Below are 24,338 nucleotides of genomic sequence, written 5' to 3' on the forward strand. Positions count from 1 at the left end.
CCATAGTCGACAACATCAACAAGAAAAAAATTATGTAGAAGAAATATTCTAGGTAGAATATCACAACTTAATTAGTGCCGCCCTTAAGCGTAACTAGATTGATAAAAGGTGATTTGAGTCTTGGAACAAAGACTAATGATGTACCAAATTAAAACCAATAGCAAAAGGAGAAAATCCATTGGGAAAAACTTCCTAGCCAATTATTTCAAACTCAAAAGGCACATGTTGCAACTATTGATGAAGAAGTGGTGATGAATCCTTACTCTACAACAGGATTAAGCTTAGATTCAAAGAAACCACTACACAAGTACCTCTAGGATACTCTAGATGCTCAAAATTATGATTGGTAGATAGCTTTAAAAATTTTGATTTGAAAACCTTGTATGGAATCCCCCCTCTAAATATAGAAAAATCTCTTCATCTTCGAATTCATTAACAACAGTTGCCACTCGCCTTATCTTATGGAGGATTACTAGGTAGTTTGCTCGGATGACTATGAGGTTAGAAAGAAAAGTTGGATGAGAATGAGCTTAAAGCGAACAACTTTAAATGATTTGATGTGTTAATCAATTTTATGTCATGATGGCATCTCCATTTTGAGGTTGTCGAGGCGTATCTAAGGGCAAAGAGAAGAAGTTTGCATATGCTCGCAGGTTGGCTAGGCCCTATAATACAATCCAATAATGAAGGCGGCAAACTTCTCTCGAGTGGAATAATTTCCATCTTAATTGAAGGAATTTCACACTCTTCAACAATTCGATTCGTCTTTTTTCGTAACCCATTCCTTGCAGGTTGCTCGACTTTCTTGTTTTTTCTGCAAGGTTTCTTTGCTTCAGAATTGGCAATGGCGGAGCCTCCTTCCAGGATTGTTATCAATCTATCTTCACACCCCATTCTTTGCCTTGGGGTTGAAACGCAAATCTCTCTTTCTAGTCATGTTCATCAATGTTGCTTCAAGGAAATAACAGACCTCGGACTCAAGTGCTTGCTCCGCACGGTTAACCCTCTCATTCTCATCGCAACAAAAATGATATTGGGTCAAGGTCACCAGGATAGAAAGGAATTCTACAAGGATAACACGTAGATTTCCTCTCGGTTCATGGGTACTGTTCTTGATGCAGGGTTCTCTGAAGGTATCACCTCTGCCTTGGCCTCCGAGCTCTTTGAGCCTGAACTATTAGGTGGACTTGACAAGGTCTTATATTATGCCCTACCTGGTTCGACTGTTCCGCGGCTTGCAGATATTGAGGCTACCCATGAAGAAGGAGAAAATGTCATCGAGTGTCTCGAGGCTTACAGATATTGAGGCTACCCATGGAGAAGCAGAAAATGTCACCTTCTATCATCTCCTTCTGGACGTAAAAGGCCCTGCCAGGAGAAAGTACAGGCAAAATGTTTCAACGGTAGTAGACTATTTGAAGTGGAGAATCCTCCCTAATCAGCCTGGAGACCATAATAAGGAGGACTTGAAGAGTATGCAATTCTTGATGGCTTCCTTCAGGAAGAAGAACATATCGACCCTCCTCTCCCGAGTGGAGAATCTTAGGTTGTCACGCCGAGTGTTTCTGAAAGTGGTGGGAGCAGTGGTCCGGGCCGTAGCAGGGGTCGTCCAAGCGGTCGTGGTCGTAGAAGGGGTCGGGGTCGTGTGCCAAGAGCATAACCGTTGCAGTTGCCTCCATTCAAATTTTGAGAGATATGCTCTCCCCTATCTTTTTGTGAATTTAAGTTCTATGGCTTTGCCTTTGTCGACCAAAAAAAAATGATTTTTTTTTTCTAAAATTTGTTTATTAAAGGCCCGCTTATTAAAACTTTATTAAAATTCAGAATTAATGATTGATTAGCATAAAAAAAACTTAAATCAGGCATGAAAAAATCAGTGCGAAAATGTAAATGCAAAGCATGCAAAAAAACAAAGCAAGATGTATACATGCACTCTCTACCAACTATATCCCGATTTAATACTGTCTCGTTTTTGCGCACATGACCACGAGTGAAATTACTTCATTGAAATTTGGCTGCGAAATGACATGACCACGAGCGTTGAACATTGACGCGACCCAATTTTTCTGAGACGCCCAATTTTGACTTCCTTCCTTCAAATTTCCATCACCACGAGCGTTGAACATTACATTACAATAAATACCTCTTCCCATTCCTTCTTTACTGCAATCACATTCTTCCCATTCCTTCTTTTCTGCACTCACATTCTTCCCATTCCTTCTTTTTCTGCCCTTGTACTCTCTATTATTCACAAACAAAGAATGGCTGCAGTAGCAACTTGTCAAATTTCAGAGAATGAGAAATTGGTGGATCGAAGTTGTCAAATTTCAGAGAATGATGGGCAATCGGTGGATCGAAGGATGGGCAAATATCATGCCAATGTTTGGCACGACGATTTCCTCCAATCCCTTTCATCGCCATATGGGGTACGTGGGTGTCGCTGTTTAATTGTTTAATTGCTCATTCATTCATTCATTTTGATTTATCTGCAATCCATTCAGATTCGGTTCTGTTTTGATTTATCTGCAACCTCAATCTTCATTGTTCTGTTTTGACTTAACCTGTTTAATTGTTGATCAACAGGAAGCTTCATACCGTGAGAGGGTGGAGAGCTTGATTGAGCAGATCAAGGAAAACGCATTCAATCCTCTGCTTGGAGACGGAGAAATATGTCCCTCCTCTTCTGACCTGCTTCAGAGATTCTTCATAGTTGACGCTGTGCAACGATTAGGAATTCATCGATATTTTGAAAAGGAAATCAAAGTGCTCCTTGACTATACTTACAAGTACTGCCGTGCCTTCCATTTTTCCATTCATTCTGATTCATTTCTCTTACTTGCCGATTTCATTTGATTAGTACTGATTATATCTCTTTAAACAGGTATTGGAATGTAAATGGTATTTCATGGGGGACTCAAAATTCCACTGCAGATCTCCGCTCTACCGCTTTGGGATTTCGAATTCTTCGCCTCAATGGATATCATGTATCTCCAGGTTTCTATTTTAAACTTTGCTATTTCAATTCTAACAATAGCTATCGATTTAATCAGATCACAAGTATTCTGAAATAATTTGACATTTTACAATATTTTGTTTTGATCCAAGCAGAGGTATTTAGAAATTTTCAAGATGAAAATGGACAGTTCGTTTTGACGCGACCGGTTGAAGAAGGCGACAATGAATTAAGAAGTGTGTTGAGTTTATATCAAGCTGCAGAGATTTGTTTTCCAGGAGAAACAATTCTGAGAGAAGCTAAATCATTTGCCTCTCGATACCTTCAACAAACTCTTGGACAGAGCCACGAGAAAAGCCAGCTTTTGACAGAGGCAAGTACAGCATTCAATTTTCATCATTAAGTTGTTATAAAATTATTTTATTCCACAGTATAGATTTAACAAGTAGTCCATTTCATTAAAATCTGCAGGTTGATTACTTTCTGAAATTTTCTTGGAGATCCAGAAATCCACGATGGGAAGCATGGAGCTCCATACAAATATTTAGACAAGATGTTGATTCTTGGATGTCAATGGAGGGCGTTTATAAGTGAGTACATCAATCTTTTCTCTTCTAAACACATTTTTTTAAGGTACCTGAAATGTGAAGATTCATCTGTTTTGTTTTGCATATGTCAAATCTTCTTGGATTAGATAGAACTCAAATATAAAATATTCTACTTTTACTAACATATTTTATTGTTCATGAAGTCATATTTTGAGTGTGATCTTAATAGTTATAGACAAGAGAGGATGAAAATCTGAGCTAACTTATTTTATTTGAACATGATGTTTTCTTTCAGGATTCCAAATGAGATTTGTCAAACTATTTTGGAAGCGGCAATATTAGATTTCAACATAATACAAGCTCAACATCAGATTGAGCTCAAAATTATATCCAAGTAATATATCTTCAAATGAAAATTGTGTTAACTAAATAAAATAGTTTACTATGTCATTTAGAGTACTTGCAGTATTAATTGTATTGGAATAACATGTATGTGGTGATATAATGTGTAGATGGTGGACTGAAGCAAGTGTAAACAAGCTTAATTTCTTTCGACACCGACATGTGGAGTATTATCTTGCATATGCCTGTGGATTGTATGAACATGAATTCTCTCTAACTCGAGTTGGATATGCTAAGCTCGGTACCATAATTACAGTCATTGATGACATTTTTGACACTTATGGAACCTATGATGAGCTTATACATTTTAAGGAAGCCGTGATCAAGTAAGTATAGTGTTTTCTATTCATTTGTGGAGCCTCATATATTGAGAATCATATAAATATTATTTGATTATCATTTTTCTTTAACAAAATAACTAATTTGCTTGCATTTCATCCTTACTCAGTTGGGATATGTCTATGATGGATCGCTTTCCCAAATTTATGCAAATCTGTTTGCAATTTACTCATGAAACATACATGGAATTAGCTGATGAAGCAGAGAAAATACATGGTCCACGTGCACGCAAGTGGATGCAAGAATATGTAAGTCGCGAGATCAAATTTATGTATCGAACATTTGATGTTGAAAAATATAAATAAATATATTGTTTTTGTGTAAAATACTCATAAATCTTACAATGTATTTCATATATATTCTATTGCAGTGGACAAATCTTATTTTGGCAGAATTCAAAGATGCAGAATGGATTGCTACTGATTATCGCCCTACTCTGGATGAATATTTAAAGAATGCCCTGGACTCTTCAACTGTACCTGTGGTCACACTGTTTCCAATGCTGTTAATTAACACGTCTCTTCCTGATGATATTCTAGAAAGAATCAAAAAAATTGAGCTTGATGTAATGTTGGGTTGTAGATTAATCGACGATTGCAAAGATTTTCAGGTATTTATCGACCAAACTTAGCTAGACCTATCTTATTATCCATGAATCGTAGATTTTAAAAATAAAAATCACTTATATATCCTTGTTCTAAATGAGCATATTTCATTTTGAAGGAACAACTTGAAAATGGAGAGAATGCTTCTTGGCTAGATTGTTACATAAGAGATAACCCTGGGACCACGATGGAGCAAGCTTTGGAGCATGCAAGCATTCTCACCGAGTTACACATGGAAGAGTTAACCAAAGATTTTTTATTTTATGAGAAAGATATACCAACATGCTGCAAAAAGGTGTATTTTGATTGTATGTATAGATGGGTGGCTTTCTTATGGAGGGACATTGATGGGTTTTCAACATCATTCAAGGGTACAAAGGATGACATAATGAAACTCTTGATCAATCCTATACCTTTGATCTCTGATAAAAGAAATATGTAAAAATCAAAATAAGGTTGACTCTATGCATTGTTCTTTTCGAGATCCCAAGTAAAAAGACAAATAGAAATGTTCTTAGGGCCCACAGTAACCCTAGAGGATCCTCAATTATATAACAAGAAATTATTTTAGCATATTTTTTGATGTAGCATATATATAGATGCTTATTTTTGCATCTATAAACGTACAAAATACAAAATTGCAGACATGATAATGTGCAGTTACCCACCTTATTTCAAATGACTAGAATCTGTTATTTTGTAAATTGATGAAATTTTTTGTAACGGTTCTTAAATTATATCAAGAATATTTTGACAATTTTCAAAGAAATTCATGTGTTATTGAATGAAGTATGTTATTGTATCGATCAATTACAATTCCACTTATGTCAAAAGAAGTGTATTTATAGAAAAATACTTTTTGAAATATAAAGACAACCTACTTCTTTAACTGTAAACATGCCAACAAAATTTATTCAAATGTTTTACTAAACCATCTAACTAAAATACCTCGTAAAATAAAACAAAGGCTTTTAACAAATTTTACAATTTATTTTATAAAAAATATCTACTTAAGAAAGTATAAAATGTTCTAAACGTAACAAAGATGACCTACAAGATTCTAACAACACTACAAGACTTGACTAGATACATATAATGAGTCGATGTAGTTAATGCGAGAGAGTCTGGGGAATGGAACTCAATTAAGTGCAATACACAAGACGTCTCAAACATAAATAAAAGAAGAGTGTGGCTGCCTGTGCATGACCATCGTTTAAAGAATAATGTTTCAAGTGCTTTGAAGATTAACACAAGCCTCTTGTAGACATGGTCAACTTCTCAATCCTAATGTTAAAAATATCACTTTGAATTATTAAGAGAAATCTTATTATTAAGTCATGGTTTTGGTTTGTTTTAAAAAGTTTCTTTAGGTTATTAGATACTATTATTTATTATTTAATAATATTTAATTATTTGTAAGAAATATTCAAATTTGCATGTTATGGTAATATTATTTTTCATCAAAATTAATTATTCAAGTTTTATTGAAAAAACTATGATGAAAAGAAGTTTTCTTTCTATATCATTTATGAAAAATATAATGGATTTTATAAATATGGATTGTATAACTAAATTGAAGCATTATGACGACCATTTTGTTAGGATTTCCAAATTTTCATGTCCCGATGTTCATGTCCTAGTTAGATTACCAAGTCAAAAGGTAAAAACTGGAGAAATATTAAGTTTTTTGGATTATCAAGCTTTTGATCATCCTTGTGCCGTGGTTCATCTATTAGTTCCCCTAAATCCAACTTACCTTTCTATAGCATCATAAATTGTAACACCATACAATTTATACCACTTTTTGTGCTCTTGCCTTAGTGTGACCCATTTTAGCTCTTATCCATGTCCGTTTTTGGCCTTTTACCTTGAAACTAAAGTCACTTGCTTGGATGGTGATTTGAATCTCTATCTCGAGTTGTTGAGTGCACACCATCTGTGGATTTGTCACCCTATTTTGGGTAGACAAGGTGTCCCAGGTGCCCTTGTCCCCCTAGACAGGTCCCAAATTTTAAAATGTCTGTGTGCACTTCCCACTGGTTGGTTTCATATCGTAATGTCTTACTTTGACCATTGGAGGTTAGCCTAATCAGGAAAATGCCTTGAGAACACTATATAAGAGAAGTCTTCTAGTTCATTTTCACATCCACCATATTCAATTCACATACATCTTCAAGCACTACGATCTTCAAGCATCAACGTGAAATGTCATCCCACCATATTATTTAGAAATCCTTCAAGATCTAGACATCATGGAGCAAAAATTTGCATCAATCTTCATGTAAGCATATGTTCGTGTTTTATTTCCTGTTGAGGATGAAGTGATTGGAATCTAGGAAGAAGTCCTATCTTAGAAATAGATCTTAGAATCAATAAGAGGAGTTGAAACTCCCCTTAATCATCATGCTACATAGACGGTTTTAAGAAACAATGAGAGATGTATCTCTTCTTAAGACTCCCCCTACAATTAATGTAAGGAAGTTAAGTAGCGGAACAACTTCCTACACTAAGCCTGAGAGGAGGGTAATGGAAAAATTTTTAACAATATTTACAACAGTTACAGAAAACAAAAATAGATACGATAACATTCAAACCATAACATGGTGATTTACGTGGGGAAAACCCTTTCGGGAGAAAATCCCCACACTCCAAAAGCCGCCCAATATATTATTCTACAATCAAAACATATTACAATATACTTGCAGAGCAATCTCTTCGCAGGAGTACCACTATTCAGAGATTCAGAGGTAACTCAATAGCCAAAAAACTCTTACACTCAACCTCTATCTCACGCACCTCATATATAGGAGATACAATACAGGAAACCGTCAAACGACATTAGAAAACCATGGGCTAAAAACCACCCAATAAGGTGTAGCTGACCTTATCTCCCTTCTACATGCCCTATGACGTGTTACAACACACATAAACACGTGTCCCTCCCTTTTATAGCTCATTTATGTGTCCAATACAAATTATATTTCCTATTTCAGGAGTACAAACTTCTGGAGGCCATAACGTGCGAACTGTGTGTCCGATTGATGAGCCGTTTGAAGCGCCAAAAAGATCACGAAGTTCTCTATTGCCTCATAAGCCCCTATGCCCCTATGATTCTTACACCCACTTTTCAAGGCATTTAGGATCCTCTAAAGTCCTCAAAATCACATTTAAACCTTTCATTAGATCCCTCCAAAACAGAAATTTTAATATCTTCAAAAATAGCTGTGATCTTGTGACGTAACTTTACCAGAATACTTATCTATCCAACTAGAAGCTTCAGGGAGAAATTCACAGCATTTCGTGCTCAAATAAAAACTATCTATAGATAGTAACCATATGTAAATGCAAGGTTGAGACACTATTCTCCCAACAATTAAAAAGGTGCTAGTGGAGGAAACAATGCAACAAGAGGAAGAAGTCTTTCATATAGAGCAAATAATAGATAATGTGGGTTGGATCAAACACAAAATTGAATACAAAGAAATAGTTTCAGATACTCCTTCTAGACATGAATGAATTATTCAGAGAAGAAGAATCTCATCCATCAATAAAAACAGGCTAGAACTATGTCTACGATAAAGAAGAAAAACGATTGTATTCAGGTGTATTATGAGCAGGCTTGCATGTAGCAGAGAATGATCTAAGAGATAGGAATATGTTAGATTGCCAAATTATGACCATTGATTTGGACCGCCCTTTCAAGATGACGGATATTAAATAATCCAAGGTTCAAATGGATGTCACATGCTGTAGATTAGATGAGGTCAAGAAAATAAAGAGAGAGATACAGACTCAAGTTTCATTGTTGTAGGGTTTTACCAAAATCCTGGTGACTCAAGGGGAAAGAATAAATGAAGTGCCTCAAAATTTGACAATAGTTTCCCTTGAATTGACTATTTTTGATTAAGGATAAACAGGTTTTGAGGGGACCCGAAACCCCTTACAATAGGTTTTGAAGGGACCCAAAATCCTCAGATTTTACCAAGATCTAGAATCCACAGTGCATCGCTGCCAAGAGAAATAAGCTTTGTAAACCAGTATCCCAAACCGCAACCACGACACAAAAGTCCAACACTTATCTCGTGCACAAGGGTTTTAACAAGGCTCCCTTAACCTTCACCAGACACCAAGGGTGTCTCAGAAAACCCATAACTTACATAACTTTCATAAACACCAGATTACAACATAAAACCATACAATCCCTATCTAGACACAAAGGGTTTTGAAAGACTCCCCTAACCTTCAAACTGGGTTTTGAACTGGCTCCCAAAACCAGCAACAGAGTGTTTTTACCAAAACGTGATCCTTACCAAAAACAATAACTTGCTAGACTGGGCACTTGAAAACTACAAGGCTCCCAAAACTTGAAAATGGGATTTCCAAGGCTCCCATAAGCTAAAACAAAAAAACGGAACATTATTCACTTGAACCCCAAAGATCCAGGAGGGGTTTGATAGGCTCCCTCAACTCACAAAATAAACTGGGAGGTAGGGACAAAGAAGACCCAGACCTTTCTGTGAAGACTCCTATGAATGAAATGACAGGTAACATCAATGAGAAACTCGAGCAACAACATCAACCGAAAGGCCTCTTCACTCCATCTCCCCACCTCAATAGGAAAGAGGCCCGCCTCAATAGGAAAAGGAAGAAGGAAGAACGACAGCCTAGAAAACCCTCTTGCAGCAAGTAGAAGCCAGACCACTCCCAGCCACCGAATCTCCACTTCAATAGGAGAAATGGCCGCCTCAAAAAAGCCAGGAGGAGAGCAGCCCAAAAGCCCAAACATTCCTTTCACGGTCCAACACAGAAACAACCCCTCCATCTATATAGGAGGACAACCCAGATTAGAAAAAGTCCCGGGAGACTAGGGACAAAGAGAAAAACACAACCCTCACCAAAAAAGAATCAGAGTGAGCATCGAGGGAAGCCACATAAAACATAGTAATAACAGGCTGCCAGCCACCAAAAAGCTCTGAAAAACCCCCAAACCCGCGGAAGATATCTAGAAAGGAAAGAAAAAGGAAGCAAGGGGGGTAAAAAACACTGTAGGATACAAATAATTGAGTTGTGAATTTTTTTTTTATCAAATTAACATTTGGCACAATAATCTCATCTTTAAAAATCCTATTCCTTTTCTCGGAAGGAATTTAAAAGTAATAGAGTTTGGTAGGTTATGAATCTAAAAATTAAAATTTTTATATATCACCTCCAACCAAAGGGGATTGAAAAACTTGTTAAAGAGAAAAAATGGTAACAACAATAGAAAGAACGTAAGCATTTTAGCCCTATTTTAGGATCCTCTTGATAGCATATAAATTGTAAAAAAAATTGTATTACGCTTTATAAATAATATATTGGTTTCATTTTGCAGTCTTAGGATTGGTTTTTAGATGCTATTTAATTGTGCACAAAACTCAAATTTCCTACTTTTGATCCAAATAAAGAATCGTTTTCTTCTATTCTTGTCTAAGTTAAGCTTCCCGACCTTTGTAATATTGTGGCGGTTAAGGATTTGGAGCTATTGGCATTACTATGGGGAGAAATATATTAAATTCATACAACATATGAAAAGTTAGAGTAGATATGAAGTTGCCTAAGTGATTGCAAGAGGCGGTTATTTATTATGATGGCTAAGGATATAATGAATACAAGCGCTGTATTATATATATTGAATTAAAATATAGTATCCACTTTTTCAACCTCATATTTCCTTGTATATTCTAAGGAAAAACGTAATTCATAATTCTTTGTTTGTGGATAAAGATAGAAGGAAGGATTCTTGGTAGCAAGGAGTCATCTTGCACCATTTTACCAAGCAAGTGATGATGGAAATTGTGAATTTTTATATAAACAAGGGTTTCCTATTTAAAAAAGAGGAAAGTGAAGGTGTTTGAATTTCATATGTTTCTCCTCCTCCAAAATATGATAACAAAAAAATCTAGTTTATACGTGGCTTAAGTTGAACGACGTACTTTGTTTAAACATAACAAGATTAAATTGTTAAAGAATTAAAAAAACAATTTACACTCTAATAACATATAAAAGCGACTTGAATAATATTAATTTTTTATTAGGAAAAATATGCCTTTAACCTATTAACCTATTTGATGTTTAAGAATAACATTTAAAACCAATGAATATAATTTGTTAAAAAATTGAAGGCTAGCTATTGTTACTAGGAATTCCAATTAAAAACACTTAAATTGACATAATCATCATATATTCACACCTACAAGGACATAATACCCTTTTTTTAAATCACACACACACACACACACGGACAAGTATTTAAAAATATGTGCTTTTGTATGTCAATATATTGAATTATGACCAATTTTGACCGGCTTACTTAAATATTGGTCATGTTTCATTAAAAGACATTGATATTATTTTAGATTCTAACCATTTTTATATATGGTAGTTAGTTACGCACCAAATTCTAGTTTCTTTATTTTGATCCAAATAAGGCACCATTCTATCTTCTATTCTTATTTGGGTCAGTTTGCCTCTATAGTATTGTGCTGGTCTAAGATTAAAGGCTAGTGACATTTCTTATGGGAATAGCTAAGATCTTAGAATAGATGGTTGATATCAACAAGTTAAGAGATTAACTAAAGTATAGAATGTGCAATGCAATAGTCAAAATGGATTTGCTAAACTCACAATATGATTGACAAATATATAGAAAGAGGACGGGATATCAAGAATAACAGTTGCTATCTAGAATATAGGTTATGCAACTCTATGCAAGAGAGTATGTAACTCAACAAGCTTATCCATAGTGGATAGCATCAACAAGATAAACTATATATAAGACATATTCTAGGTAGAGTATTATACACTTAGTACCGCCCTTAAGCTTAACTAGATGGATAAAAAGTGATTTGGGTGTTGGATCAAAGACTAATGATGTACCAACTTAAAACTAATAGGAAAAGGAGAAAATCCATTGGGAAAAACCTTCTAGCCAATTATTTCAAACTCAAAAGGAACATGTTGCAACTATTGATGAAGAACTGGTGATGAATCCTTGCTCTACAACAAGATTAAGTTCAAATTCAAAGAAAACACTCCACAAGTACCTCTATGATACTCTCGGATTCTTAAAATTAAGATTGGTACACAACTTTAAAATTTTTTATTTGAAAACCTTGTATGGAATTCCCCCTCTAAATGTAGAAAAATCTCTTCATCTTTGAATTAATTAACAACAAATGCCACTCTCCTTATCTTATGGAGGATTACTAGGCAGTCTGCTCAGATGGCTATGAGGTGAGAAAGATAATCTGAATGTAGATAGCTTTAAATGATAATAACCATTGTCATAGTCTATTATCAGAGGCATTGGATATTTGAAAAATAGCAACATAGAAAGAATGGTTGTAGAAGCAATTTGTCGAATTCCCAAGACTGAGAAATTTGTGGATGAATCTTTACTCAAAACAAGATTACTTGTTCAGATTCAAAGAAACCGCTACACAAGTAACTTTAGGATACTCTCGGATGCTCAAAATTATGGTTGGTACGTAGCCTACATTGGTGAACTTAATTCAAGGGTTTAATATATAGGTGCTTGGTCTCTAGATATAGAAGCTTATAATCTAAATATAAAAAGATTTTGCTTTGCAAGGATATGCTTTGAAGTGGATAACCATTCACGACACCCTTGAGTTGGTATACTGTCAAAATGACTAGAGCCACTAGCCCTTATTAATCGCTAGTTTAAAAAATTATACAAAACTTGATGATCAAATGACTTTTTTTCTAAAATTTACTTAATAAAGACACAATCATTAAAAATTTATTAAAATTCACTTATTATAATACCCTAAAATTTCCCTTGATTTTGAAACTTTATCGTGTAATGATTGATTAGCATAAAAAGTTTTTAAAAGGAATAAAAAAATTAAATCTCGAGAAAAGAACAGGCATGAAAAAATCAGTGAGAAAATGTAAATGCAAAGAAATGAAAAAAATAAAGCAAGACGTATACACGCACTCTCTACCAACTATCCCAATTAAATACTGTCTCGTATTTGCGCACATGACCATGAGTGAAATTACTTCATTGAAATTTGGCTGCGAAATGACATGACCACGAGCGTTGAACATTGACGCGACCCTTCATCTCCATCTTTATTCAAATCTTCATCGATCAACACGCTAATACTCAAGAACACTTATCAGCAATAATTCAGACTAGAAAGATAACTTGCGGAGCACTAAATCATGAACCATTTGAAATGAAGATACATATTAACATCCAAAATACTCTCCCAGATCCGCAACCAAAAATGTGATCATATCGGAGCACAACGGATCAAATACCGGACTCTGCCAACTATAGAGCACAGAAGAATAGTCTTTATGCCATAATCCACAACTCGACCAAATCGCCACATAGAATCATGGAATAAATGAAGTATCTCTAGTTGATTCAGCATCCCAACCACCAGACCAACTCACTGCAGACATCGGATCACCAAACAACTTTCTGCAACACCAAAACACAGGATTATGTTGACATCAATGAGAACAACATGTCCTAGCAGCATCAATATCCAACAAATTTAATGATTGTACAATTTCAAAGGTGTTCCAATGCTTGAAATTGTATGCTAAATCAAAAAGAATCTTATACAATGCGTCGTGAATACATATGTCAGTGGACCTATCTAAACCATTAGAGATTTCCCAAATTATGACCATCCAACTTCTCAAAGAACCTTTAATCTCTTTGTCCAAGTACTTCATAAAATCCACCATAGATTTCTCCTATGACACCTTCCTCTTCCTTTGTTTTGGAACCACCTCTAACGATTGGTCTTTGTCTCACACACCAAACCTCCCTTGGTGAACACCACTAGAAAGAACCATTTGTAATAGTCTTCATAATGCATTTCATCATAGGATATCACTTGTCAAATATATCACTTGATGCAATGACAACAATTAAATTCAAACAACCAAAAATTTAAATTACTTTCACATTTATGTCCTTTTGATAGCATTGTGTTAGATGGTCATACAATCCCTATTAATTAGGATAGGATACAAATAATCGAGTTATGATTTTTTTTATTGAATTAATCTTTGACACAAAAAGCTTTAAAAATCCTATTCTTTTTCTTGGAACGAATTTAAAAGTAATAGAGCTTGGCAGGTTATGAATCTTAAAATTTAGAATTTTATATATCACCTCTAACTAAAGGGGATTGAAAAACATGTTGAAGAGAAAAAATGGTAAGGACACTAGAAACAAGATAAGCATTTTTGCTCTATTTTGGGATCCTCTTAATAGCATATAAATTGTACAAAAAATTGTATATAATTAAATATGAGGATTTTGTACATATATGTATAAGAATTTGAAAAAATATTCTTTTATATGTTAATGCAATGGATTATGGCCAAATTTGAATGAGTTATTTAACTATTTATAACACTTTATAAAAAATACTGGTTTCATTTTTTAGATGCTATTTAATTGTGCACAAAACTCAAATTTCCTACGTTTGATCCAAATAAACAATCATTCTCTTCTATTCTTGTTTGAGTTAAGCTTCCTTAGCTTTGTAATATTGTGGCGGTTAAGGATTGGGAGCTATTGGCATTACTATGAGGAGCAATATATTAAATTTATACAACATATGAAAAATAAGAGTAGATATGAAGTTGCCTAAGTGATTGCAAGAGGTGGTTATTTATTATGATGGCTAAGGATATAATGAATACAAAGTGCTATATTATATATATTCAATTAAAATATAGGCTCCACTTTTTGAATTTCATATTTCTTTGTATATTCTAAGGAAAAATGTAAGTCATAACTCTTTATTTGTGGATAAAGATAGAAGAAAGGATTCTTTGTGGCAATGAGTCATCTTGCACCATTTTACCAAGCAAGTGATGATGGAAATTGTGAATTTTTATATAAATAAGGATTTTCTATTTAAAAAGGAGGAAGGTGAAGGTGTTTGAATTTCATATGTTTCTCCTCCCCCAAAATATGATACAAACAAAATTAGTTTATACATCTTAAGCTCCTACATACTTTATTTAAACATGTAACGGGATTAAATTGTTAAAGAATAAAAACCAATTTAAACTCTAATAACATATAAAAGTGGCAAGCAATTTTAATATTTTTATTAGCAAGAATATACCTTTAACCTATTAACCTATTTGGTGTTTAAGAATAACGTTTAAAACCAATGAATATAATTTGTTAAAAAATTGAAGGCTAACTATTGTTACTAGGGATTCCGATTCAAAACACTTAAATTGGCATAATCATCATATATTCACGCCTACAAGGACAAAATACCCTTTTTTAAAATATCACACACACACACACACACACACAGACACGTATGGAGAAGAATTTGAAAATATATGCTTAACATATGAATTGTGGTCAATTTTGACCGATTTACTTAAATATTGGTCATGTTTCATTAAAAGACGTTGATATTATTTTAGATTCTCACAGTTTGTTTTTAGATGGTAGTTAGTTAAGCACCAAATTCTAGTTTCTTTATTTTGATCCAAATAAGCTCCTGTACCATCCTCTTCTATTCTTATTTGGGTTAAGCTTGCTTGCCTCTATATTATTGTGGCATTTTAAGATTATCTAGGCTATTGACATTTCTTGTAGGAATAGCCAAGATCTTAGAATAGATTGTTAATATCAACAAGTTAAGGGATTAACTAAAATATAGAATGTGCAATGCAATAGTCAAAATGGATTTGCTAAAATCACAACATGATTGACAAATATATCAGCAAGAGGATGGGCTAGCAAGAATAACAGTTGCTCACTAGAATATGGGTTATGAAACTCTATGCAAGAAAGTACACCTCAACAAGCTTATCCATAGTCGACAACATCAACAAGAAAAAAATTATGTAGAAGAAATATTCTAGGTAGAATATCACAACTTAATTAGTGCCGCCCTTAAGCGTAACTAGATTGATAAAAGGTGATTTGAGTCTTGGAACAAAGACTAATGATGTACCAAATTAAAACCAATAGCAAAAGGAGAAAATCCATTGGGAAAAACTTCCTAGCCAATTATTTCAAACTCAAAAGGCACATGTTGCAACTATTGATGAAGAAGTGGTGATGAATCCTTACTCTACAACAGGATTAAGCTTAGATTCAAAGAAACCACTACACAAGTACCTCTAGGATACTCTAGATGCTCAAAATTATGATTGGTAGATAGCTTTAAAAATTTTGATTTGAAAACCTTGTATGGAATCCCCCCTCTAAATATAGAAAAATCTCTTCATCTTCGAATTCATTAACAACAGTTGCCACTCGCCTTATCTTATGGAGGATTACTAGGTAGTTTGCTCGGATGACTATGAGGTTAGAAAGAAAAGTTGGATGAGAATGAGCTTAAAGCGAACAACTTTAAATGATTTGATGTGTTAATCAATTTTATGTCATGATGGCATCTCCATTTTGAGGTTGTCGAGGCGTATCTAAGGGCAAAGAGAAGAAGTTTGCATATGCTCGCAGGTTGGCTAGGCCCTATAATACAATCCAATAATGAAGGCGGCAAACTTCTCTCGAGTGGAATAATTTCCATCTTAATTGAAGGAATTTCACACTCTTCAACAATTCGATTCGTCTTTTTTCGTAACCCATTCCTTGCAGGTTGCTCGACTTTCTTGTTTTTTCTGCAAGGTTTCTTTGCTTCAGAATTGGCAATGGCGGAGCCTCCTTCCAGGATTGTTATCAATCTATCTTCACACCCCATTCTTTGCCTTGGGGTTGAAACGCAAATCTCTCTTTCTAGTCATGTTCATCAATGTTGCTTCAAGGAAATAACAGACCTCGGACTCAAGCGCTTGCTCCGCACGGTTAACCCTCTCGTTCTCATCGCAACAAAAATGATATTGGGTCAAGGTCACCAGGATAGAAAGGAATTCTACAAGGATAACACGTAGATTTCCTCTCGGTTCATGGGTACTGTTCTTGATGCAGGGTTCTCTGAAGGTATCACCTCTGCCTTGGCCTCCGAGCTCTTTGAGCCTGAACTATTAGGTGGACTTGACAAGGTCTTATATTATGCCCTACCTGGTTCGACTGTTCCGCGGCTTGCAGATATTGAGGCTACCCATGAAGAAGGAGAAAATGTCATCGAGTGTCTCGAGGCTTACAGATATTGAGGCTACCCATGGAGAAGCAGAAAATGTCACCTTCTATCATCTCCTTCTGGACGTAAAAGGCCCTGCCAGGAGAAAGTACAGGCAAAATGTTTCAACGGTAGTAGACTATTTGAAGTGGAGAATCCTCCCTAATCAGCCTGGAGACCATAATAAGGAGGACTTGAAGAGTATGCAATTCTTGATGGCTTCCTTCAGGAAGAAGAACATATCGACCCTCCTCTCCCGAGTGGAGAATCTTAGGTTGTCACGCCGAGTGTTTCTGAAAGTGGTGGGAGCAGTGGTCCGGGCCGTAGCAGGGGTCGTCCAAGCGGTCGTGGTCGTAGAAGGGGTCGGGGTCGTGTGCCAAGAGCATAACCGTTGCAGTTGCCTCCATTCAAATTTTGAGAGATATGCTCTCCCCTATCTTTTTGTGATTTTAAGTTCTATGGCTTTACCTTTGTCGACCAAAAAAAAATGATTTTTTTTTTCTAAAATTTGTTTATTAAAGGCCCGCTTATTAAAACTTTATTAAAATTCAGAATTAATGATTGATTAGCATAAAAAAAACTTAAATCAGGCATGAAAAAATCAGTGCGAAAATGTAAATGCAAAGCATGCAAAAAAACAAAGCAAGATGTATACATGCACTCTCTACCAACTATATCCCGATTTAATACTGTCTCGTTTTTGCGCACATGACCACGAGTGAAATTACTTCATTGAAATTTGGCTGCGAAATGACATGACCACGAGCGTTGAACATTGACGCGACCCAATTTTTCTGAGACGCCCAATTTTGACTTCCTTCCTTCAAATTTCCATCACCACGAGCGTTGAACATTACATTACAATAAATACCTCTTCCCATTCCTTCTTTACTGCAATCACATTCTTCCCATTCCTTCTTTTCTGCACTCACATTCTTCCCATTCCTTCTTTTTCTGCCCTTGTACTCTCTATTATTCACAAACAAAGAATGGCTGCAGTAGCAACTTGTCAAATTTCAGAGAATGAGAAATTGGTGGATCGAAGTTGTCAAATTTCAGAGAATGATGGGCAATCGGTGGATCGAAGGATGGGCAAATATCATGCCAATGTTTGGCACGACGATTTCCTCCAATCCCTTTCATCGCCATATGGGGTATGTGGGTGTCGCTGTTTAATTGTTTAATTGCTCATTCATTCATTCATTTTGATTTATCTGCAATCCATTCAGATTCGGTTCTGTTTTGATTTATCTGCAACCTCAATCTTCATTGTTCTGTTTTGACTTAACCTGTTTAATTGTTGATCAACAGGAAGCTTCATACCGTGAGAGGGTGGAGAGCTTGATTGAGCAGATCAAGGAAAACGCATTCAATCCTCTGCTTGGAGACGGAGAAATATGTCCCTCCTCTTCTGACCTGCTTCAGAGATTCTTCATAGTTGACGCTGTGCAACGATTAGGAATTCATCGATATTTTGAAAAGGAAATCAAAGTGCTCCTTGACTATACTTACAAGTACTGCCGTGCCTTCCATTTTTCCATTCATTCTGATTCATTTCTCTTACTTGCCGATTTCATTTGATTAGTACTGATTATATCTCTTTAAACAGGTATTGGAATGTAAATGGTATTTCATGGGGGACTCAAAATTCCACTGCAGATCTCCGCTCTACCGCTTTGGGATTTCGAATTCTTCGCCTCAATGGATATCATGTATCTCCAGGTTTCTATTTTAAACTTTGCTATTTCAATTCTAACAATAGCTATCGATTTAATCAGATCACAAGTATTCTGAAATAATTTGACATTTTACAATATTTTGTTTTGATCCAAGCAGAGGTATTTAGAAATTTTCAAGATGAAAATGGACAGTTCGTTTTGACGCGACCGGTTGAAGAAGGCGGCAATGAATTAAGAAGTGTGTTGAGTTTATATCAAGCTGCAGAGATTTGTTTTCCAGGAGAAACAATTCTGAGAGAAGCTAAATCATTTGCCTCTCGATACCTTCAACAAACTCTTGGACAGAGCCACGAGAAAAGCCAGCTTTTGACAGAGGCAAGTACAGCATTCAATTTTCATCATTAAGTTGTTATAAAATTATTTTATTCCACAGTATAGATTTAACAAGTAGTCCATTTCATTAAAATCTGCAGGTTGATTACTTTCTGAAATTTTCTTGGAGATCCAGAAATCCACGATGGGAAGCATGGAGCTCCATACAAATATTTAGACAAGATGTTGATTCTTGGATGTCAATGGAGGGCGTTTATAAGTGAGTACATCAATCTTTTCTCTTCTAAACACATTTTTTTAAGGTACCTGAAATGTGAAGATTCATCTGTTTTGTTTTGCATATGTCAAATCTTCTTGGATTAGATAGAACTCAAATATAAAATATTCTACTTTTACTAACATATTTTATTGTTCATGAAGTCATATTTTGAGTGTGATCTTAATAGTTATAGACAAGAGAGGATGAAAATCTGAGCTAACTTATTTTATTTGAACATGATGTTTTCTTTCAGGATTCCAAATGAGATTTGTCAAACTATTTTGGAAGCGGCAATATTAGATTTCAACATAATACAAGCTCAACATCAGATTGAGCTCAAAATTATATCCAAGTAATATATCTTCAAATGAAAATTGTGTTAACTAAATAAAATAGTTTACTATGTCATTTAGAGTACTTGCAGTATTAATTATATTGGAATAACATGTATGTGGTGATATAATGTGTAGATGGTGGACTGAAGCAAGTGTAAACAAGCTTAATTTCTTTCGACACCGACATGTGGAGTATTATCTTGCATATGCCTGTGGATTGTATGAACATGAATTCTCTCTAACTCGAGTTGGATATGCTAAGCTCGGTACCATAATTACAGTCATTGATGACATTTTTGACACTTATGGAACCTATGATGAGCTTATACATTTTAAGGAAGCCGTGATCAAGTAAGTATAGTGTTTTCTATTCATTTGTGGAGCCTCATATATTGAGAATCATATAAATATTATTTGATTATCATTTTTCTTTAACAAAATAACTAATTTGCTTGCATTTCATCCTTACTCAGTTGGGATATGTCTATGATGGATCGCTTTCCCAAATTTATGCAAATCTGTTTGCAATTTACTCATGAAACATACATGGAATTAGCTGATGAAGCAGAGAAAATACATGGTCCACGTGCACGCAAGTGGATGCAAGAATATGTAAGTCGCGAGATCAAATTTATGTATCGAACATTTGATGTTGAAAAATATAAATAAATATATTGTTTTTGTGTAAAATACTCATAAATCTTACAATGTATTTCATATATATTCTATTGCAGTGGACAAATCTTATTTTGGCAGAATTCAAAGATGTAGAATGGATTGCTACTGATTATCGCCCTACTCTGGATGAATATTTAAAGAATGCCCTGGACTCTTCAACTGTACCTGTGGTCACACTATTTCCAATGCTGTTAATTAACACGTCTCTTCCTGATGATATTCTAGAAAGAATCAAAAAAATTGAGCTTGATGTAATGTTGGGTTGTAGATTAATCGACGATTGCAAAGATTTTCAGGTATTTATCGACCAAACTTAGCTAGACCTATCTTATTATCCATGAATCGTAGATTTTAAAAATAAAAATCACTTATATATCCTTGTTCTAAATGAGCATATTTCATTTTGAAGGAACAACTTGAAAATGGAGAGAATGCTTCTTGGCTAGATTGTTACATAAGAGATAACCCTGGGACCACGATGGAGCAAGCTTTGGAGCATGCAAGCATTCTCACCGAGTTACACATGGAAGAGTTAACCAAAGATTTTTTATTTTATGAGAAAGATATACCAACATGCTGCAAAAAGGTGTATTTTGATTGTATGTATAGATGGGTGGCTTTCTTATGGAGGGACATTGATGGGTTTTCAACATCATTCAAGGGTACAAAGGATGACATAATGAAACTCTTGATCAATCCTATACCTTTGATCTCTGATAAAAGAAATATGTAAAAATCAAAATAAGGTTGACTCTATGCATTGTTCTTTTCGAGATCCCAAGTAAAAAGACAAATAGAAATGTTCTTAGGGCCCACAGTAACCCTAGAGGATCCTCAATTATATAACAAGAAATTATTTTAGCATATTTTTTGATGTAGCATATATATAGATGCTTATTTTTGCATCTATAAACGTACAAAATACAAAATTGCAGACATGATAATGTGCAGTTACCCACCTTATTTCAAATGACTAGAATCTGTTATTTTGTAAATTGATGAAATTTTTTGTAACGGTTCTTAAATTATATCAAGAATATTTTGACAATTTTCAAAGAAATTCATGTGTTATTGAATGAAGTATGTTATTGTATCGATCAATTACAATTCCACTTATGTCAAAAGAAGTGTATTTATAGAAAAATACTTTTTGAAATATAAAGACAACCTACTTCTTTAACTGTAAACATGCCAACAAAATTTATTCAAATGTTTTACTAAACCATCTAACTAAAATACCTCGTAAAATAAAACAAAGGCTTTTAACAAATTTTACAATTTATTTTATAAAAAATATCTACTTAAGAAAGTATAAAATGTTCTAAACGTAACAAAGATGACCTACAAGATTCTAACAACACTACAAGACTTGACTAGATACATATAATGAGTCGATGTAGTTAATGCGAGAGAGTCTGGGGAATGGAACTCAATTAAGTGCAATACACAAGACGTCTCAAACATAAATAAAAGAAGAGTGTGGCTGCCTGTGCATGACCATCGTTTAAAGAATAATGTTTCAAGTGCTTTGAAGATTAACACAAGCCTCTTGTAGACATGGTCAACTTCTCAATCCTAATGTTAAAAATATCACTTTGAATTATTAAGAGAAATCTTATTATTAAGTCATGGTTTTGGTTTGTTTTAAAAAGTTTCTTTAGGTTATTAGATACTATTATTTATTATTTAATAATATTTAATTATTTGTAAGAAATATTCAAATTTGCATGTTATGGTAATATTATTTTTCATCAAAATTAATTATTCAAGTTTTATTGAAAAAACTATGATGAAAAGAAGTTTTCTTTCTATATCATTTATGAAAAATATAATGGATTTTATAAATATGGATTGTATAACTAAATTGAAGCATTATGACGACCATTTTGTTAGGATTTCCAAATTTTCATGTCCCGATGTTCATGTCCTAGTCAGATTACCAAGTCAAAAGGTAAAAACTGGAGAAATATTAAGTTTTTTGGATTATCAAGCTTTTGATCATCCTTGTGCCGTGGTTCATCTATTAGTTCCCCTAAATCCAACTTACCTTTCTATAGCATCATAAATTGTAACACCATACAATTTATACCACTTTTTGTGCTCTTGCCTTAGTGTGACCCATTTTAGCTCTTATCCATGTCCGTTTTTGGCCTTTTACCTTGAAACTAAAGTCACTTGCTTGGATGGTGATTTGAATCTCTATCTCGAGTTGTTGAGTGCACACCATCTTTGGATTTGTCACCCTATTTTGGGTAGACAAGGTGTCCCAGGTGCCCTTGTCCCCCTAGACAGGTCCCAAATTTTAAAATGTCTGTGTGCACTTCCCACTGGTTGGTTTCATATCGTAATGTCTTACTTTGACCATTGGAGGTTAGCCTAATCAGGAAAATGCCTTGAGAACACTATATAAGAGAAGTCTTCTAGTTCATTTTCACATCCACCATATTCAATTCACATACATCTTCAAGCACTACGATCTTCAAGCATCAACGTGAAATGTCATCCCACCATATTATTTAGAAATCCTTCAAGATCTAGACATCATGGAGCAAAAATTTGCATCAATCTTCATGTAAGCATATGTTCGTGTTTTATTTCCTGTTGAGGATGAAGTGATTGGAATCTAGGAAGAAGTCCTATCTTAGAAATAGATCTTAGAATCAATAAGAGGAGTTGAAACTCCCCTTAATCATCATGCTACATAGACGGTTTTAAGAAACAATGAGAGATGTATCTCTTCTTAAGACTCCCCCTACAATTAATGTAAGGAAGTTAAGTAGCGGAACAACTTCCTACACTAAGCCTGAGAGGAGGGTAATGGAAAAAATTTTAACAATATTTACAACAGTTACAGAAAACAAAAATAGATACGATAACATTCAAACCATAACATGGTGATTTACGTGGGGAAAACCCTTTCGGGAGAAAATCCCCACACTCCAAAAGCCGCCCAATATATTATTCTACAATCAAAACATATTACAATATACTTGCAGAGCAATCTCTTCGCAGGAGTACCACTATTCAGAGATTCAGAGGTAACTCAATAGCCAAAAAACTCTTACACTCAACCTCTATCTCACGCACCTCATATATAGGAGATACAATACAGGAAACCATCAAACGACATTAGAAAACCATGGGCTAAAAACCACCCAATAAGGTGTAGCTGACCTTATCTCCCTTCTACATGCCCTATGACGTGTTACAACACACATAAACACGTGTCCCTCCCTTTTATAGCTCATTTATGTGTCCAATACAAATTATATTTCCTATTTCAGGAGTACAAACTTCTGGAGGCCATAACGTGCGAACTGTGTGTCCGATTGATGAGCCGTTTGAAGCGCCAAAAAGATCACGAAGTTCTCTATTGCCTCATAAGCCCCTATGCCCCTATGATTCTTACACCCACTTTTCAAGGCATTTAGGATCCTCTAAAGTCCTCAAAATCACATTTAAACCTTTCATTAGATCCCTCCAAAACAGAAATTTTAATATCTTCAAAAATAGCTGTGATCTTGTGACGTAACTTTACCAGAATACTTATCTATCCAACTAGAAGCTTCAGGGAGAAATTCACAGCATTTCGTGCTCAAATAAAAACTATCTATAGATAGTAACCATATGTAAATGCAAGGTTGAGACACTATTCTCCCAACAATTAAAAAGGTGCTAGTGGAGGAAACAATGCAACAAGAGGAAGAAGTCTTTCATATAGAGCAAATAATAGATAATGTGGGTTGGATCAAACACAAAATTGAATACAAAGAAATAGTTTCAGATACTCCTTCTAGACATGAATGAATTATTCAGAGAAGAAGAATCTCATCCATCAATAAAAACAGGCTAGAACTATGTCTATGATAAAGAAGAAAAACGATTGTATTCAGGTGTATTATGAGCAGGCTTGCATGTAGCAGAGAATGATCTAAGAGATAGGAATATGTTAGATTGCCAAATTATGACCATTGATTTGGACCGCCCTTTCAAGATGACGGATATTAAATAATCCAAGGTTCAAATGGATGTCACATGCTGTAGATTAGATGAGGTCAAGA

At 34.7% G+C, this 24,338-nt stretch overlaps 2 protein-coding genes across 2 annotated transcripts; both read left to right on the forward strand.

The window, feature by feature from the left end:
• Positions 1–2,171: 2,171 nt before the first annotated feature.
• On the forward strand, positions 2,172–5,554 carry LOC131056546 (sesquiterpene synthase Cad). Its single transcript, XM_057990857.2, has 10 exons — positions 2,172–2,426; positions 2,584–2,786; positions 2,882–2,994; positions 3,109–3,326; positions 3,425–3,543; positions 3,797–3,895; positions 4,014–4,229; positions 4,352–4,490; positions 4,613–4,852; positions 4,966–5,554. The coding sequence occupies exons 1-10, from the start codon at positions 2,262–2,264 to the stop codon at positions 5,287–5,289; spliced, it is 1,836 nt and encodes a 611-aa protein (XP_057846840.2). The 5' UTR covers positions 2,172–2,261; the 3' UTR covers positions 5,290–5,554.
• A 12,338-nt stretch (positions 5,555–17,892) lies between these two features.
• LOC131058926 (sesquiterpene synthase Cad-like) lies at positions 17,893–21,280 on the forward strand. Its single transcript, XM_057992456.2, has 10 exons — positions 17,893–18,147; positions 18,305–18,507; positions 18,603–18,715; positions 18,830–19,047; positions 19,146–19,264; positions 19,518–19,616; positions 19,735–19,950; positions 20,073–20,211; positions 20,334–20,573; positions 20,687–21,280. The coding sequence occupies exons 1-10, from the start codon at positions 17,983–17,985 to the stop codon at positions 21,008–21,010; spliced, it is 1,836 nt and encodes a 611-aa protein (XP_057848439.2). The 5' UTR covers positions 17,893–17,982; the 3' UTR covers positions 21,011–21,280.
• The last annotated feature ends 3,058 nt before the right edge of the window (positions 21,281–24,338 follow it).

Source organism: Cryptomeria japonica, unplaced genomic scaffold (assembly GCF_030272615.1).
Source record: "Cryptomeria japonica unplaced genomic scaffold, Sugi_1.0 HiC_scaffold_1137, whole genome shotgun sequence".
Taxonomy (NCBI): domain Eukaryota; kingdom Viridiplantae; phylum Streptophyta; class Pinopsida; order Cupressales; family Cupressaceae; genus Cryptomeria; species Cryptomeria japonica.

Excerpts from the sequence above, each read along its gene's own strand:
- LOC131056546 (XM_057990857.2), top strand. The coding sequence starts at position 2,262 with ATGGCTGCAGTAGCAACTTGTCAAATTTCAGAGAATGAGAAATTGGTG. Across the intron at positions 3,544-3,796 it reads TCAATGGAGGGCGTTTATAA|GATTCCAAATGAGATTTGTC; the intron begins GTGAGTACATCA and ends GTTTTCTTTCAG. Across the intron at positions 4,853-4,965 it reads ACGATTGCAAAGATTTTCAG|GAACAACTTGAAAATGGAGA; the intron begins GTATTTATCGAC and ends TTCATTTTGAAG.
- LOC131058926 (XM_057992456.2), top strand. The coding sequence starts at position 17,983 with ATGGCTGCAGTAGCAACTTGTCAAATTTCAGAGAATGAGAAATTGGTG. Across the intron at positions 20,212-20,333 it reads GCAAGTGGATGCAAGAATAT|TGGACAAATCTTATTTTGGC; the intron begins GTAAGTCGCGAG and ends ATTCTATTGCAG. Across the intron at positions 20,574-20,686 it reads ACGATTGCAAAGATTTTCAG|GAACAACTTGAAAATGGAGA; the intron begins GTATTTATCGAC and ends TTCATTTTGAAG.